The sequence below is a fragment of the Pristiophorus japonicus genome, chromosome 1 (genome assembly GCF_044704955.1).
Source record: "Pristiophorus japonicus isolate sPriJap1 chromosome 1, sPriJap1.hap1, whole genome shotgun sequence".
In the NCBI taxonomy this organism is placed as follows: domain Eukaryota; kingdom Metazoa; phylum Chordata; class Chondrichthyes; family Pristiophoridae; genus Pristiophorus; species Pristiophorus japonicus.
In genome coordinates this window covers 533,767,551-533,783,684 of record NC_091977.1, presented here as the reverse complement: position 1 = coordinate 533,783,684, position 16,134 = coordinate 533,767,551, and the positions used below count along the sequence as shown (strand labels likewise).

Here is a 16,134-nt window from a genome sequence, read left to right as displayed (position 1 = left end):
ATTGAGGCTGCAGGGTCTCTGTGTGAGGTCCGGGCCTGGGACTTGCCTATGGGTGGATTGAGGCTGCGGGATCTCTGTGTGGGGTCCGGGCCTGGGACTTGCCTGTGGGTGGATTGAGGCTGCAGGGTCTCGGTGTGAGGTCCGGGTCTGGGACTTGCCTGCGGGGGCTGAGGCTGCAGGGTCTCGGTGTGAGGTCCGGGCCTGGGACTTGCCGTGGGTGGATTGAGGCTGCGGGATCTCTGTGTGAGGTCCGGGCCTGGGACTTGCCTATGGGTGGATTGAGGCTGCGGGATCTCTGTGTGAGGTCTGGGCCTGGGACTTGCCTGTGGGGGGATTGAGGCTGCAGCTCCAGCTCGGCCGGCGCTGCTCTCTGGGGACCCGGGGCACGGCAGCACCCCGGGGAGCAGCAGCCTGTGGGGTGATGAAGTCTTCCCAGCTCCCACGGACCGTCCCCATCCAACTCTAGCCGAGGAGCGTCGGCCCATTGCCTTCAATGACCCACAAAGGTAAAGCGTGCGTCTCGTCCCCGTGGGATACCTGCACCATCGCTCTGCCGAGAACAGGTATCAGTTCCCTGGTGTAGGTACGCAGCTTCGCCGTGACCGGGACCAGCTTGGGTCGTGCAGCTGGGTTAATCCACAGTTTATCAAAAGTTCTCCGACTCATCAACGACGGACCCGAGCCCGTGTCCACTTCCATACTCCCTGGGACTCCGTTGATTTTTACTTCCCTTATCACTGGGGGCGAATCCAAGCACCTCATCTTCTTCTACCTGCTCCTCGCTGAACAGTGGATCATCCCCCATCTCCTCAGCCACATGGTGAGTCCGATTTCTTTCACACATACGCTGAAGGTGGCCTTTAACGTGGCAGGTATTGCACGTGTACTCCGCAAACCTGCACCGGTGAGCCCCATGGCTTCCTCCACAACGTCAGCATGGTGCTGCTTGATTGGCCCCCCTCAGCGGACTCTGAGTTCCAGGATCCCGAGGTCCGTGCTCTCTGCCCCGGGCAGAGCCACGTTCTGCAGTTTTGTCCGTGGTGGGCGCTATCCTGTGGACAGTGCCTGCCGGGTTCGAGACTGTGTGGATCATTTGCTTGGTGCTAAAAGTCGAGGTCATATGTGCCCGGCTGATGGTGATGGCCTTTGTCAGAGTGACTGTGGGTTCCGTGGTCAGCAGCTTGTCAAGGAGGCCCTCGTGGCCAATCCCCATGACGAAAACGTCCCGCGGCGCCTCATCAAGGTGTGCCCCAAAATCAGCATATTTGGTGACATCCTGGCCCTCGGGTCTGCAGTGATGGTAAAATTTGTGTCTGGCCGTGAGAATGCTCTCTTTCGGTTTCAGCTGGTCACGAATGAGTTCAGTCAGCTCCTCGTATGACTTGTCCCTGGCGCTCCCGGGTGCCAGCAAATCCCTGACGAGACAGTAAACCTCATCTCCACAACTGGAGAGCAATATCGCCTTACGCTTCTCTCTCATTGCGTATGTGTTCTCCGTCAGGTCGTTTGCTGTGAAGTAGTACTCGAGCCTTTCCGTAAAGGCCTCCCAATCATTGCCCACGGTAAAATCCTTTAGCGAGCCCAGAGTAGCCATGGTTGCGTGGAGTTCGTCCGCTTCCTCGTCGCCAATGTGGTGTATGTAGCACACAAATCACTGACTCCACACGGTCTGGTGTAAGTCTAACTGCTGTGACCTTCGTCCTTTATTGTTCAGCTCCAGAGTGCCTCTCAGGTGTGGTGGTCAGCTTTATATAGCACCTGTTGCAGGTACTACCAGGGTTTCCCACCGCAGCGCCCTCTGTGGTGTGGCATAGTACTTACATTACATTTAAGGTACTGGGACGATACACATATCATTACATAACACACTCGATCCCTTTTGAAAATGCATCAACGAATGCGAGGAACATTTTGCCCATGAATGGGCCCGCATAGTCCACATGCACCTGCGACCACGGTTTGGTGGGCCAGGGCCAGGGGCTTAGGGTGGCCTCCCTGGGGCCATTATTGAGTTGGGCACAAATGGTGCACCGACGGACGCAGAGCTCAAAGTCCGCGTCAATGCCAGGCCACCAGACGTGGGATCTGGCTATGGCCTTCATAAGGACGATCCCCGGGTGCTCGCGATGGAGCTCCCGGACAAACGCCTCCCTGCCTCGTAAGGGCATAACTACTCGGCTGCCCCACATCAGGCAGTCTGCCTGTAGTGAGAGTTCATGCATGCGCCTATGGAAGGGTTTGACCTCCTCGGGGCAGGCATCGCGAGCCTCTGCCCAGTCACCGGTTAAAACGCATCTTTTAACTAGAGATAACGTGGGGTCGCTGACCATCCAGGCTCTGATTTGGCGAGCCGTCATGGACGAACCTGTGGATTCAAAGGCATCGATTGCCATGATCATCTCACTGTCCTGTTCGTCGGACCCTTCTGTGGTCGCCAGGGGTAGCCTGCTAAGCGCGTCGGCACAGTTGTCTGTGCCTGGTCTGTGCCTTATCGTGTAGTCGTAAGCCGCCAGCATGAGTGCTCACCGCTGAATGCGCGCCGAGGCGTTGCCGTTGATTGCCTTGCACTCGGATAGTAGGGACGTGAGGGGCGGGTGGTCGGTTTGTAATGCAAACTTGGCCCCGAAAAGGTATTGGTGCATCTTTTTCACACCATACACGCACGCGAGCGCCTCCTTCCCAACCATACCGTACCCGCGCTCTGCCCGCGAAAGTGACCTGGAGGCATAAGCAACGGGCTGCAATTTACCCGCATCATTGGCCTGCTGTAAAACGCACCCGACCCCGTACGCTGACTCATCACACGTAAGGACTAACTTTTTACCTGGGTCAAAAAAGGCTAAAACACTCTTGGAACATAGAAGGTTGCGTGCCTTATTGAAGGCGTGTTCTTGGGTGTCCCCCCAAAACCAATCGCACCCCTTTGAGTAGCACGTGGAGAGGCTCCAGCAGCGTGCTCAAGTTCTGCATAAAGTTCCCAAAGTAATTGAGTAGCCCGAGAAAGGTTCGCAGTTCCGAGACATTCCGGGGCCTGGGTGCCAGACGAATTGCTTCGGTTTTGGAGTCGGTTGGGAGGATTCCATCAGCGGCAATCCTTCTGCCCAAAAATTCAACCTCAGGCGTGAGAAACAGGCACTTGGATTTCTTAACTCTTAGGCCTACCCGATCCAATCGACTTAGTACTTCCTTAAGATTGCGGAGATGAGAGTCGGTGTCCCTGCCCGTGATTAGTATGTCATCTTAAAACACAACCGTCCCCGGGATGGACTTGAGCAGACTCTCCATGTTGCGCTGGAATATAGCAGCTGCTGACCTGATGCCGAATGGGCATCAATTGTATACAAAAATGCCTCGATGTGTGTTGATGGTGGTGAGTAGCTTAGACTCTTCGGTCAGTTCTTGCGTCATATACGCAGATGTGAGGTCAAGTTTCGAGAAAAGTTTTCCTCCAGCCAACGTGGCAAATAGGTCCTCTGCTCTGGGCAGCGGGTATTGGTCCTGCAGAGAGACTCTGTTTATGGTAGACTTGTAATCCCCACAGATTCGCATGGATCCATCAGGCCTCATGACGGGAACGATGGGACTTGCCCAGTCGCTGAATTCCACGGGAGAAATTATGCCTTCCCGCAGAAGCCGGTCCAGTTCGTTTTCAATCTTTTCCCTCATCACATAAGGCACAGCTCTAGCCTTGTGATTGGACCGGTCTGGCATTCTGTGTGATGTAGATTCTAACTTTAGCCCCTTTGAAGGTACCCACACCTGGCTGAAAGAGATGTTCAAAACGGCTTAGAACTGTTGAGCAGGAGGTCCGTTCCTCTGACGACATGGCGTGAACATCATCCCATTTCCAATTAAGTTCTGCTAGCCAGCTTCTCCCCAACAGTGCTGGGAGATCTCCGTGGACAATCCACAGGGGAAGTCGGTTCACCGTCCCTTTGTGTGTGACCGAGAGCATGGCGCTGCCAAAGACTGGGCCGATTTCTTTAGTCTAGGTCCTTAGTTTGGTGTTGATCTTTGTGAGTTTTGGTCTGTTGCTTTTGTGTGGCCACAGCTGTTCAAATTGTTGAACGCTCATGAGGGATTGACTGGCCCCCGTGTCCAGTTCCATGTTGACGGGTATTCCGTTGAGTCGAACCCTCATCATAATTGGAGACGTCTTGGTGTAAGAACAGTGGACATTGATCGTGTTAACCCACTGTACCTCGGCGTCCTGTGCACTGTTCCAACCGTCTTCTGACTGCTTTCCGACCCTTCCGATTCGTATACCAGCCGAGCTGCTGTTTTTCTGCACATGCGGGCCAGATGCCCTGTGTAGTTGCAGTTTCTGCAAACGGCATGCTGAAATCGACACATCCTGGTTGAGTGCCTTCCCCCACATCTCCAACACAGACTGTTTCCATTGTTTCCGAAGGATGAGCTGCGTCTGGCTGATCTCCCTTGAGCTTCTCTCAATCTGTTGTTGATTGCTCGCATTGTGGGTTGATGAGGTGTGATCATGTGGCCCTTGATTTTGATGGCTTCTGGCGCCACTGTCTGCTGTTGAAGGCCTGTTCTCCTGCCTTTGTCTGTGTGTGGGGGTAGCGGTTTGTTTCACAATGTGAACCCCTTGTTCCGATGCCTCGTTGGTTGTTGTACCCGAAGTATAGATCAGCCTCGATTCTTCTTCGCCTGCCAAGAACGTCTGTGCGACCAGTGCTGCTGCCTCTAGAGTCAAGTTCTTAGTCTCTATAAGCTTTCGGAATATGCCTGCGTGGCCTATTCCTTCAATAAAAAAGTCTCTCAGTACTTCTCTCCTCAGTTCATCGGGGAACTCACATGAACTAGCCAGCCTCCGAAGTTCCGCCACGAAGTCGGGTATGCTTTGGCCCACACAGCGTCTGTAGTTATAGAACCTGTGTCTGGCCAGGTGTAGGCTGCTCGCTGGCTTCAGGTGGTCTCTCACCAGTGTGCTCAACTCCTCAAACGACTTGCTTGCTGGTTTCTCGGGTGCCAGCAGGTCTTTCATTAAAGCGTATGTTTTCAAGCCACAGCTGGTCAAGAGATGGGCTCTTCTCTTGTCTGCCTTATCGTCGCCCAGCCAGTCTTTGGTCACAAAGCTTTGCTGGAGCCTTTCTATAAAGTCATACCAATTGTCTCCAGTATTGTATTTCTCATCTGAGCTGTTGGTAGCCATTCTGTGGATTCTGTGATCCCGTAACTCGTCGCCACTGTTAAGTCCTGACTCTAATGTACTGACTTACACAAGACACATGCTGAAGTCAAGGTCACTCAGGACCTGCACCTTTAATTCCAGCTCTCCAGTGCTGCACTTGCCTGAGACCTCCCTTTATATACCCCAGTGGGACAGGTATGGAGTGTCTCCTGCAAGTGCACCCCTGGTTATGCTTATTGTTACAGGTCATATCCAGTTACAGTCATGTATAGCATGGTAAGATACAGTTATATACAGTAATGTGAGATACATGACATATACAGCGAGTGGTTAGGATCTGGAATGCACTGCCTGAGAGGGTGGTGGAGGCAGATTCAATCATAGCTTTCAAAAGGGAGTTGGATAGGTATCTGAAGGAAAACATTTTGCAGCAAAAGTGGGGAGGGAGTGGGACTAACTGAATTGCTCTTGCAGCGAGCCGGAATAGGTTCGACGGGCCGAATAGCCTCCTTCTGTGATTAAAAGTCTTGAGTGTGGCGCACACGTCCCTGGACGATTCGCATTAACTTCTCTAACATTTTCCCTGTCACACTTTGTTAAGACATGTACGGGGTAGAAATCCGGGTGCACCTTGATTGGGGGCAATAATACACCCTCTCATGAGAAATTGGGGTTATCGCCCCCGAAATGAAGTGGGGTGCTAAATCAAACTTTGTTCCTGGGGCGGGAGCGGGGGGCAGGGCTCAGGAGCAGTGGGGGGGCGCAGGGCTCAGGAGCAGGGGGGGCAGGGCTCGGGAGGAGGGGGGAGCAGAGGGGGCATAGGGCTTGGGATTGCGGGGCAGGGCTCGGGAGCGGGGAGTCACAGGGCTTGGGAGCGGGGGGGTCGTACAGGGCTCGGGAGCACGGGGGAGCAGAGGGAACATAGGGATAGGGCTCGGGAGTGGGGGGCAGGGCTCGGGAGTGGGGGGCAGGGCTTGGGAGCGGGGGGGGGGGCACAGGCCTCGGGAGCATTGGGGGCGCAGGGCTCAGGAGCAGGGCTCGGGAGGAGGGGGGAGCAGAGGGGGCATAGGGCTCGGGATTGCGGGGCAGGGCTCGGGAGCGGGGGGCACAGGGCTCGGGAGCGGGGGGGGGTCGCACAGGGCTCGGGAGCGGGGGGGGGGCGCAGGGCTCGGAAGCACAGGGGAGCAGAGGGAACATAGGGATAGGGCTCGGGAGTGGGGGGCAGGGCTCGGGAGTGGGGGGCAGGGCTTGGGAGCGGGGGGGGGGGCACAGGGTTCGGGAGCAGGGGGGGGCGCAGGGCTCGGGAGCGGGGGCAGGGCTCGGGAGCGGGGGGGGGGGCACAGGGCTCGGGAGCGGGGGGGTGCAGAGCTCGGGAGCGGGTGTGGGGGGGGGGCGCAGGGCTCGGGAGCGGGGGGGGAACGTAGGGCTCGGGAGCAGTACATAGAAACATAGAAAATTCGGCCCATCGAGTCTGCACCACCATTCAATCTGATCATGGCTGATCCTCTATCTCAACACCATATTCCCGCTTTTCCCCAGCGCACTGGGCCGTGTAGGAGGGGCTCGTCCCGGAATTAAAGGGAAGGGGCCGAGCTGCATACGCCACAGATTTTAAACACACCGACCTGGCAGAGTGCCGGGCTGAGCGATTGCCGCACGGACCCCGCGTCCAAATCCGCAGCGGCGAGCACAAAAAAAAGCCGCCATTTTTTTTTGACCAGGGGGCCTGCCCGCAGCTCCCATTTAACTTCTGCCCCGCTCGCGGCCAGCCATTCGGCATGCGTCCCCCTGAAGCTGATGTTGTCATTGCCCCGTGCAGCTTCAGGATCCGGGGCGCTGTGCACAGCGATACTGCCCCGATGTCCAGGTGCAGGAGATCGGGGCACAACGCCGCAGATAAACTCCCCCGAAGTTAGTGGGAGTTGTTAGCGCCCCGTTAGTGCCCTGGGAGGCGTAAACGACCCGAATTTCTCCCTGTATATTGTTCTATAAAGCAACATATCTTCGATTCACCATGGACATTGCGATGGGAGATCCATAAAATAGGCATAGTATTTACTCAAATATTGTCTGATGATAGATGATAGAAACATAGAAATTTACAGCGCAGAAGGAGGCCATTCCGGCCCATCGTGTCCGCGCCGGCCGACAAAGAGCCGCACGGCCCTCGGTCAGCAGCCCTGGAGGTTACATGTAAACCTATGGACAATGAACAATGGTGGAACGGTAAAGAGCACCCGGCCCAACCAGTCCGCCCCACACAACTGCGACACCCCTGAAACTGAAACATTCTACACTCCACCCCAACCAGAGCCATGTGATCTCCTGGGAGAAGCAAAAACCAGATAAAAACCCAGGCCAATTGGGGAAAAAAAAATCTGGGAAAATTCCTCTCCGACCCATCCAGGCGATCGAAACTAGAGATCACCCTGGCTGTGTTCGATTCCCTGCAGTACTTACCATCATATCTGTGCCAGCCAACAAGAGGTTATTCAGTCTAATCCTAATTACCAGCTCTTGGTCTGTAACCCTGCAGGTTACTGGACTTTAAGTGCCCATCCAAGCACCTTTTAAATGTGGTGAGGGTTTCTGCATCCACCACTCTCCCAGGCAGCGAGTTCCAGACCCCCCGCACTGTGTAGTATGTAGCTTATGCCCTTCCTTCTTTCATAAGGGCCGTATTTTCTGTCTGAAACTTTGGACACTTGTCTTATAGGTCTGTCCTATCTGTGCATCGATGCCCTGGGGAGATGCAAATTATTACAGCAGGAACTTCATTAATCATCTTATGCTGCGACATCAATTTTCATATGATTTCTTTGTGGTGAGTGTAATTTCATAACATATTTATTAACCGTGGATTGTGTAAAAGGTTTTTTTAAAAGATGTTCATTCATTCACGTGATGTGGGCGTTGCTGGCAAGGCCGGCATTTATTGCCCATCCCTAATTGCCCTTGAGAAGGTGGTGGTGAGCCGCCTTCTTGAACCGCTGCAGTCCGTGTGGTGAAGGTGCTCCCACAGTGCTGTTGGGGAGGGAGTTCCAGGATTGTGACCCAGCGACGATGAAGGAACGGCCGATATATTTCCAAGTCAGGATGGGGTGTGACTCGGAGGGGAACATGGAGGGACGCCTCTCCACTGTCGTCCAGCTGGGTGGGACTGCACTCGCCTGGTTCCGTTCTTATCTATCTAATCGTAGCCAGAGAATCACCTGCAATGACTTCTCCCCCTCCCCGTATCATTACCTCTGGTGTCCCCCAAGGATCTATCCTTGGCCCCCTCCTATTTCTCATCTACAAGTTGCCCCTTGACGATATCATCCGAAAACACAGCATCAGTTTCCACATGTACGCTGACGACACCCAGCTCTACCTCGCCACCACTTCTCTCGACCCCTCCACGGTCTCTAAATTGTCAGACAGCTTGTCCAACCTCCAGTACTGGGTGAGCAGAAACTTTCTCCAAATGAACATTGGGAAGACCAAAGTCATTGTATTCGGTCCCCGCCACAAACTCCGTTCCCCAGACACTAACTCCATCCCTCTCCCCAACTTCTATCTGAGGCTGAACCAGACTGTTCGCAACCTTGGTGTCATATTTGACCCTGAAATGAGCTTTTGGCGACGTATCAGCGGCATAACTAAGACCGCTTATTTCCACCTCCGTAACATCGTCCGTCTCCGCCCCTGCCTCAGCTCATCCGCTGCTGAAGCCCTCATCCATGCCTTTGTTACCTCTAGACTTGACTATTCCAACGCACTCCCACATTCTACCGTACGCAAACTAGAGATGTTCTAAAACTCGGCTGCCCGTGTCCTAACAAGCACCACGTCCCGCTCACCCATCACCCCTGTGCTCGCTGACCTACATTGTCTTCCAGTTAAGCAATGTCTCGATTTCAAAATTCTCCACCTTATTTTCAAATCCCTCCATGGCCTCGCCCCTCCCTATCTCTGTAATCTCCTCCAGCCCCACAATCCCCCGAGATGTCTGCATTCCTCTAATTCTGCCCTCTTGAGCATCCCTGATTATAATTGCTTAACCATTGGTGGCCGTGCCTTCTGTTGCCTGGGCCCCAAGCTCTGGAACTCCCTGCCTCAACATCTCCGCCTGTCTACCTCTTTCTCCCATCCTTCAAGACGTTCCTTCATCATCATAGGCGGTCCCTCGAAACGAGGATGACTTGCTTCCACGCCAAAAAAGGGATGAGTTCACAGGTGTTTCAATGAAGGACCTAATATTCCAGGTCCCGAACTACATGTTGAAGGGTGGAAGATGCCTGTGGGTGGATTTTTTTAACGTGGGGTGACCGTTGCACACCAGCCACCACACGGGCTTGACAGAGCTAGGTCTTGGTCCAGTGGCAAGGGTTAACCAGGACGACTGGAGACCAGCTCTGCTGCACGGACCTAGTGCGCGCACATATCGCAGTGTGGGCTGGGCCCGTGCTGCCCCTGGGCCCACGCCTCTTCTGGACCCTGAACTCTCGCCTCCCCTGGGCCACGATCACTCGCCGCTCCTGCGCCCCGACCTCGCCGCTCCCGCTGTACCTGCCCGCGCTCCAATCACCGACCTGGACCTTGATGACATCCAATCCAGTTGCCCGCTTCAAAGCCATCGCTCTCCAGCCTGTGCTGTACCTTGAAGCGGCATGCTGCTTTGAAGGCCCTGACCTGCTGATCGTCCTTGCTGGTCAGATCTGCCGCGCCGTGCATCGACACTGCACTGTAAGGCACCTGGGATTGTGGGCTTTGTAAAAAGCCAGGCAGTAATGCTAAACCTATGTAAAACTAGTTCAGCCCCAGCTGGAGAATTGTGTCCAAATCTGGGCACCACACTTTAGGAAGCACATCAAGGCCGTGGAGAGGGTACAGAGGAGATTGACGAGAATGGTTCCAGGGATGAGGGGCTTCAGTTACATGGATAGACTGGAGAAGCTGGGTTCTTCTTTAAGCAGAGAAGGCCCAGCGGCTGCGGCCTAGCCACTTTGGACCGTCGCCCCGTCAGCAATCGCCCCTCAGCGTTGTTGACCGATGGCGGATTCTTTGGAAGAGCTGTGACGTAGAGGACCCCACAGTACAACCTGAAGGATCAAACCTTCCTCGCAAGCAGTGGACAACCATCAACCTTGGTAGTGGGGAAGTTTGCACGGATGATTCCCACTGAGCCTGATCCCAGGTCTGTTCCCGCCTGGCGTTCCTTAAAACCCATATCTTTGACCAAGCTTTTGGTCACCTGCGCTAATTTCGACTTATGCGGTTCGGTGTCAAATTTTGTATCTCATAATACTCCCGTGCAGCGCCTTGGGACATTTCACCACGTTAAAGGCGCTATATAAATGAAAGTTGCTGTTGTTGACGCGAGATATGTGGGAAAAAAACAGGATAATGTCTCACTGCCTAAATGTTATTCTCTTTTCTCCATTCAGAATTATAATCAAGATGAAGGAATCATGTTGCAAAACGCCATCATGAATTCCTATCAGGATTATGCTTGAATTCCATACCAATAAACACTTTGAGCCCGCTCTGAAAAAAAAATCATGCTTTTTAATTCTTCAGCTTTTGAAAAGCGAACTCACAATCAAGCCTTGGTGCTACTATCCAATTACTATCTGATTCGCTTCTCGTTCGAAAGGATGCTGGAAGAATCTTTCTGCGTGCGGTTACGCAAAGAAAGTTTGCCAATTGTAGAATCCTGGAATGGTTACAGTGCAGAAGGAGACGCGAACCCATGCCGGCTCGGAGGAATAATTCCTTCTGATAACCTATTAACTTTATAAGAACATAAGAAATAGGATCAGGAGGGGAACTTGCAGGTGATGGTGTTCTCATGCACCTGCTGTATCATAGAATCATAGAATGATTACAGCAGGAAAGAAGGCCATTCGGCCCATCAAACCCAGGCCGGCCACTCCCCCGCCCTACATTCAGATATTTACCCAACTCCCTTTTGAAAGCCACGATTGAGTCTGCCTCCACCACCCTTTCAGGCAGTGCATTCCAGATCCTAACCACTTGCTGCGTAAGAAAGGTTTTTTCTTACGTCGCCTTTGGTTCTTCTGCCAATCGCCTTAAATCTGTGTCCTCTGGTTCTCGGCCCTTCCGCCAATGGGAACTGTTTAAGAATATAAGAAATAGGAGCAGGAGTCGGCCATTTGACCCCTCGAACCTGCTCCGCCATTCAATAAGATCATAGCTGATCCGATCATGGACTCAGCTCCACTTCCCCGCCCGCTCCCCATAACCCTCGACTCCCTATCGCTCAAAAATCTGTCTATCTCCGTCTTAAATATATTTAATGACTCAGCCCCCACAGCTCTCTGGGACAGAGAATTCCATAGATTTACAACCCTCTGAGAGAAGAAATTTCTCCTCATCTGAGTTTTAAATGGGCGGCCCCTTATTCTGTAACTATGCCCCCTAGTTCTAGATACCCCCATGAGTGGAAACATCCGCTCTGCATCTACCTTGTCATGAAGACACTGGTTGCTGACATGCAATTTCAGACTGCAGCGTTTCAAGCATTCCCTGCGTTTATGCAGTCTCAGAGTACTTGTTTCGGGGGTCTAGTATCGGACATGCAGAAGGTGGGGCCTGTCCATCGGAACTGATTTGAGCAAGGTCAGTGCTTCGATGGGCTGCCCCGACCTGTGTGAGAACACCACCGCAGGTCGGGGCTATGAATAGAGCTGGAGCACCGGGCCCTGGAACATTTTGGGCCAAGGTGCGACGAATGAGGGTACGGGGCCCAGAAGATTCGAGGTCCAGCCCACACTGCGATATGTGTGCGCAGTGGGTCCGTGCAGCAGAGCAGGTCTCCACTTGTCCTGGTTCAACCCTTGCCACTGGACCAAGACCTAGCTCTGTCAAGCCCCGTGTGGTGGCTGATGTGCAACGGTCACCACACGTTAAAAAAAATCCACACACAGGGCATCTTCCACCCCCTTCAATTGGAGTTCAGGACTGGAACACTGGGTCCTTCATTGAAACATCTGTGAACTCGTGTGGAAGCAAGTCATCCTCGTTCGAGGGACCGCCGATGATGACTGCCACTATCCTCTCTGACTTCCCCATGGTCGGACAGGGAACTGACGGTGCCACAGCAGGTCGGCAATCTCTGGTGGCACCTTTTGCTCCTGATGCTCTGGCGCCCCCACCGCAAGAGTAGCAGTGTGGCGCTGGAACTGGAAGGTGCTGACCTTCCTCACGACGACACCGTTCCGGCTCCCTTCCATTGCCTTTGCACCCGGCACGGCCTGCACCCCCGGCCATCCCACGGTGCTGCCGCCCATCCTGAGGCAGTGCAGTCAGCAGTCGGCCTTTCCATGGCCAGTGCTGGTCCAGGGCATCCTCCTCGGCCATCTGTCCTGTGATCCTCAGACACACAGCCGCCCTCAAGTGGACTTGCTGCAGGCACTGAGGAACCATTGATGAGGAGCAGTGGGCGAGGGAGGGGGTGAGGCAGAGGGGTGGGAAATGCCAATGTAAAGACCACTGATGGAAGGTGCCCTCATGGGTCCTGTGTACATATGTTGTTAATTTTCTTCAGCTGTTGTATAATTTGAAGGGGCGGGTGCTGTGTTTTGTATTATTTGAAGGTGTGGGGTTTTTGGGATTGTAACAGCTGTGCATTAAATAAACTGTAACTTTAGGCTTAATTTTAGCCAGTGATTTAAACATGGAAACATAGAAAATAGGTGCAGGAGTAGGCCATTCGGCCCTTCGAGCCTGCACCACCATTCAATAAGATCATGGCTGATCATTCCCTCAGTTACCCTTTCCTGCTTTCTCTCCATACCCCTTGATCCCTTTAGCCGTAAGGGCCATATCTAACTCCCTTTTGAATATATCCAACGAACTGGCATCAACAACTCTCTGCAGTAGGGAATTCCACAGGTTAACAACTCTCTGAGTGAAGAAGTTTCTCCTCATCTCGGTCCTAAATGGCTTACCTCTTATCCTTAGACTGTGTCCCCTGGTTCTGGACTTCCCCAACATCGGCAACATTCTTCCTGCATCTAACCTGTCCAGTCCCGTCAGAATTTTATATGTTTCTATGAGATCCCCTCTCATCCTTCTAAACTCCAGTGAATACAGGCCCAGTCGATCCAGTCTCTCCTCATATGTCAGTCCAGCCATCCCGGGAATCAGTATGATGAACCTTCGCTGTACTCCCTCAATAGCAAGAACGTCCTTCCTCAGGTTAGGAGACCAAAACTGAACACAATATTCCAGATGAGGCCTCACCAAGGCCCTGTACAACTGCAGTAAGACCTCCCTGCTCCTATGTTCAAATCCCCTAGCTATGAAACATAGAAACATAGAAAATAGGTGCAAGAGTCAGCCATCCTGCCCTTCGAGTCTGCACCACCATTCAATAAGATCATGGCTGATCATTCCCTCAGTTACCCTTTCCTGCTTTCTCTCCATATCCCTTGATCCCCTTAGCCGTAATAGGCCAACATACTATTTGCCTTCTTCATCGCCTGCTGTACCTGCATGCCAACTTTCAATGACTGATGTACCATGACACCCAGGTCTCGTTGTACCTCCCCTTTTACTAATCTGTCACCATTCAAATAATATTCCGCCTCTCTTTTTTCCCCCAAAGTGGATAACCTCACATTTATCCACATTATACTGCATCTGCCATGCATTTGCCCACTCACCTAACCTGTCCAAGTCACCCTGCAGCCTCTTAGCGTCCCCCTCACAGCTCACACCGTCACCCAGCTTAGTGTCATCTGCAAACTTGGAGATATTACATTCAATTCCTTTATCTAAATCATTAATGTATATGTAAATAGCTGGGGTCCCACTCATTCTCTGAGTGAAGAAGTTTCTCCTCATCTCGGTCCTAAATGGCTTACCCCTTATCCTTAGACTGTGACCCCTCGTTCTGGGAAATGCCGTTTTTTTTGAGCAGGCTGCTCTTTTTGGCCTAAGTTGATAAACCACAGTTTCCCCAATCAATTTGAACCAGCGTAACTCAGTTAGTTACAATTTTTTAAAGTCAGCTTTTTTTAAGCTAAAGGGGCGTAACCAGCCACCCGCGTCAATTCTGGTCATTTAGGGAAGTTTGGCCAGCTGAGAGTTACTCCAGTTCCGCTTAGGCCGGCGTATGTGGCCTCTCCAGAAAAACCTTCCCTAGAGTTAAGGAAATCGGCGTAGCAGCTGGCCGGACACACACTAAAAGAATTGAAAAACACATAGCAGCAACTTGCCTCCAACCCCGCCCGAAGGGCTTGCCGGTCCGGTCCCATTCTCGGCCCCCATTCTCCCGGTCCAGTCCCATTCCCGGTCCCCGGTTCACAGAGAGAGAGAGAGAGAGAGACTGGACAGCCTTCGGGCGGGGTTGGAGGTAAGTTGCCGCTATGTGTTTCTCAATTCTTTTAATGTGTTGGGAGGTGGTTGTATGCTTCACTTTGCAGCCTCAGCTCGCATTGTGTCCCTGGTTACCATGGCAGCCCCAATCTTTTTGGCGCAGATCAAGGCTCCACCCCCTCCCAAAACTAAAGGTCAGGTTAGGCCAGGCCAAAATGAAGAAATCCAACGGGGAAACTTATCATATTTTTTTTTGCCGTACTTCAGCCCCCCCCCAAAACCATGCGTAACTCTTCAGGTACGCCAAAAAAATGCTTTAGGGAAAATTGGGTCCTTCGATCAGCTCCTTCACCTCTGGTGTATGACTGTGGACTTGTGATTGGAGATGTGCAGTCATTATTTGCTGCATTCCTCAGCTAAATCCATTTAAGCAACATGTTTCTATCAACTCTGTCCAGACCCCTCATGATTTTCAACATCTCGATCAAATATCCTCTCAACCTTCTCTGCTCTAAGGAGAACAACCCCAGCTTCTCCAGTCTATCCCCGTAACTGAAGTCCCTCATCCCTGAAACCATTCTCGTCAATCTTTTCTGCATCCTCTCGAAGGCCTTCACATCCTTCCCAAAGCGCGGTGCCAAGAATTGGACACAATACTCCAGTTGGGGCTGAACCAATGTTTTATCTAATGCTTTATACCAGTGTTTCATCCCGTGAATGTATTACAAAAAGTCCTAGAAGAAGGAAAAAGAATAAAAAACACCTGTCGTCTCACCAGCGCCCTCCCCCCTCCCCCCGCCTCCCGCAACTAGAGTGGAAACCCAATGGACGACAAATGGGTCCGAAATCTGGTGAAACTGAGCCCCAGACAATTTCCCCCCCACCCCCTCACAAATATATCATGGTCACACTGAAATAAAATCTTGGAAATGTATGGCACAGAAGGAGGCCATTTGGCCACAGACTCCTGAAGGTAGCAGGCCAGGTAGATAAGGTGGTTCAGAAGGCATATGGAATGCTTGCCTTTATTAGCCGAGGCATGGAATACAAGAGCAAGGAGGTTATAATTGAACTGTATAAAACACTGGTTAGTCCGCAGCTGGAGTACTGCATGCAGTTCTGGTCACCACATTACAGGAAGGACGTGATTGCACTGAAGAGGGTGCAGAGGAGACTTATGAGGACTTTGCCGGGAGTGGAGAATCTTAGATATGAGGACAGATTAGATAGGCAAGGTTTGTTTTCATTGGAACAGAGGAGGCTGAGGAGAGACCTCATTGAGGTGTATAAAATTATGAGAGGCCTAGATATAGTAGAAACATAGAAATATAGAAAATAGGTGCAGGAGTAGGCCATTCGGCCCTTCGAGCCTGCACCACCATTCAATAACATCACGGCTGATCATGCAACTTCAGTACCCCATTACTGTTTTCTCTCCATATCGCTTGATCCCTTTAGCCATAAGGGCCATATCTAACTCCCTTTTGAATATATTTTATGAACTGACCTCAACAACTTTCTGTGGGAGAGAATTCCACAGGTTCACAATTCTCTGAGTGAAAAAGTTTCTCCTCATCTCGGTCCTAAATGGCTTACCCCTTATCCTTAGACTGTGACCCCTGGTTCTGGACTTCCCCAACATCGGGAACATTCTT

General features: G+C 52.3%; 1 protein-coding gene across 2 annotated transcripts in view; it reads left to right on the top strand.

Annotated features, from left to right (window-relative positions):
• Positions 1-12,803, top strand: part of LOC139260724 (E3 ubiquitin-protein ligase RNF114-like) — a 31,885-nt gene extending 19,082 nt beyond the window's left edge. The window contains exons 5-6 of one of the 2 annotated variants that reach the window (XM_070877032.1): positions 7,869-7,976; positions 10,715-12,803. In XM_070877032.1, coding sequence (XP_070733133.1) covers positions 7,869-7,976; positions 10,715-10,771 — 165 coding nt within the window. In that variant the 3' untranslated portion in view covers positions 10,772-12,803. Of the gene's footprint in view, positions 1-7,868; positions 7,977-10,581 lie in introns of both variants that reach the window. The other variant, XM_070877031.1, reaches the window with a different exon arrangement.
• The last annotated feature ends 3,331 nt before the right edge of the window (positions 12,804-16,134 follow it).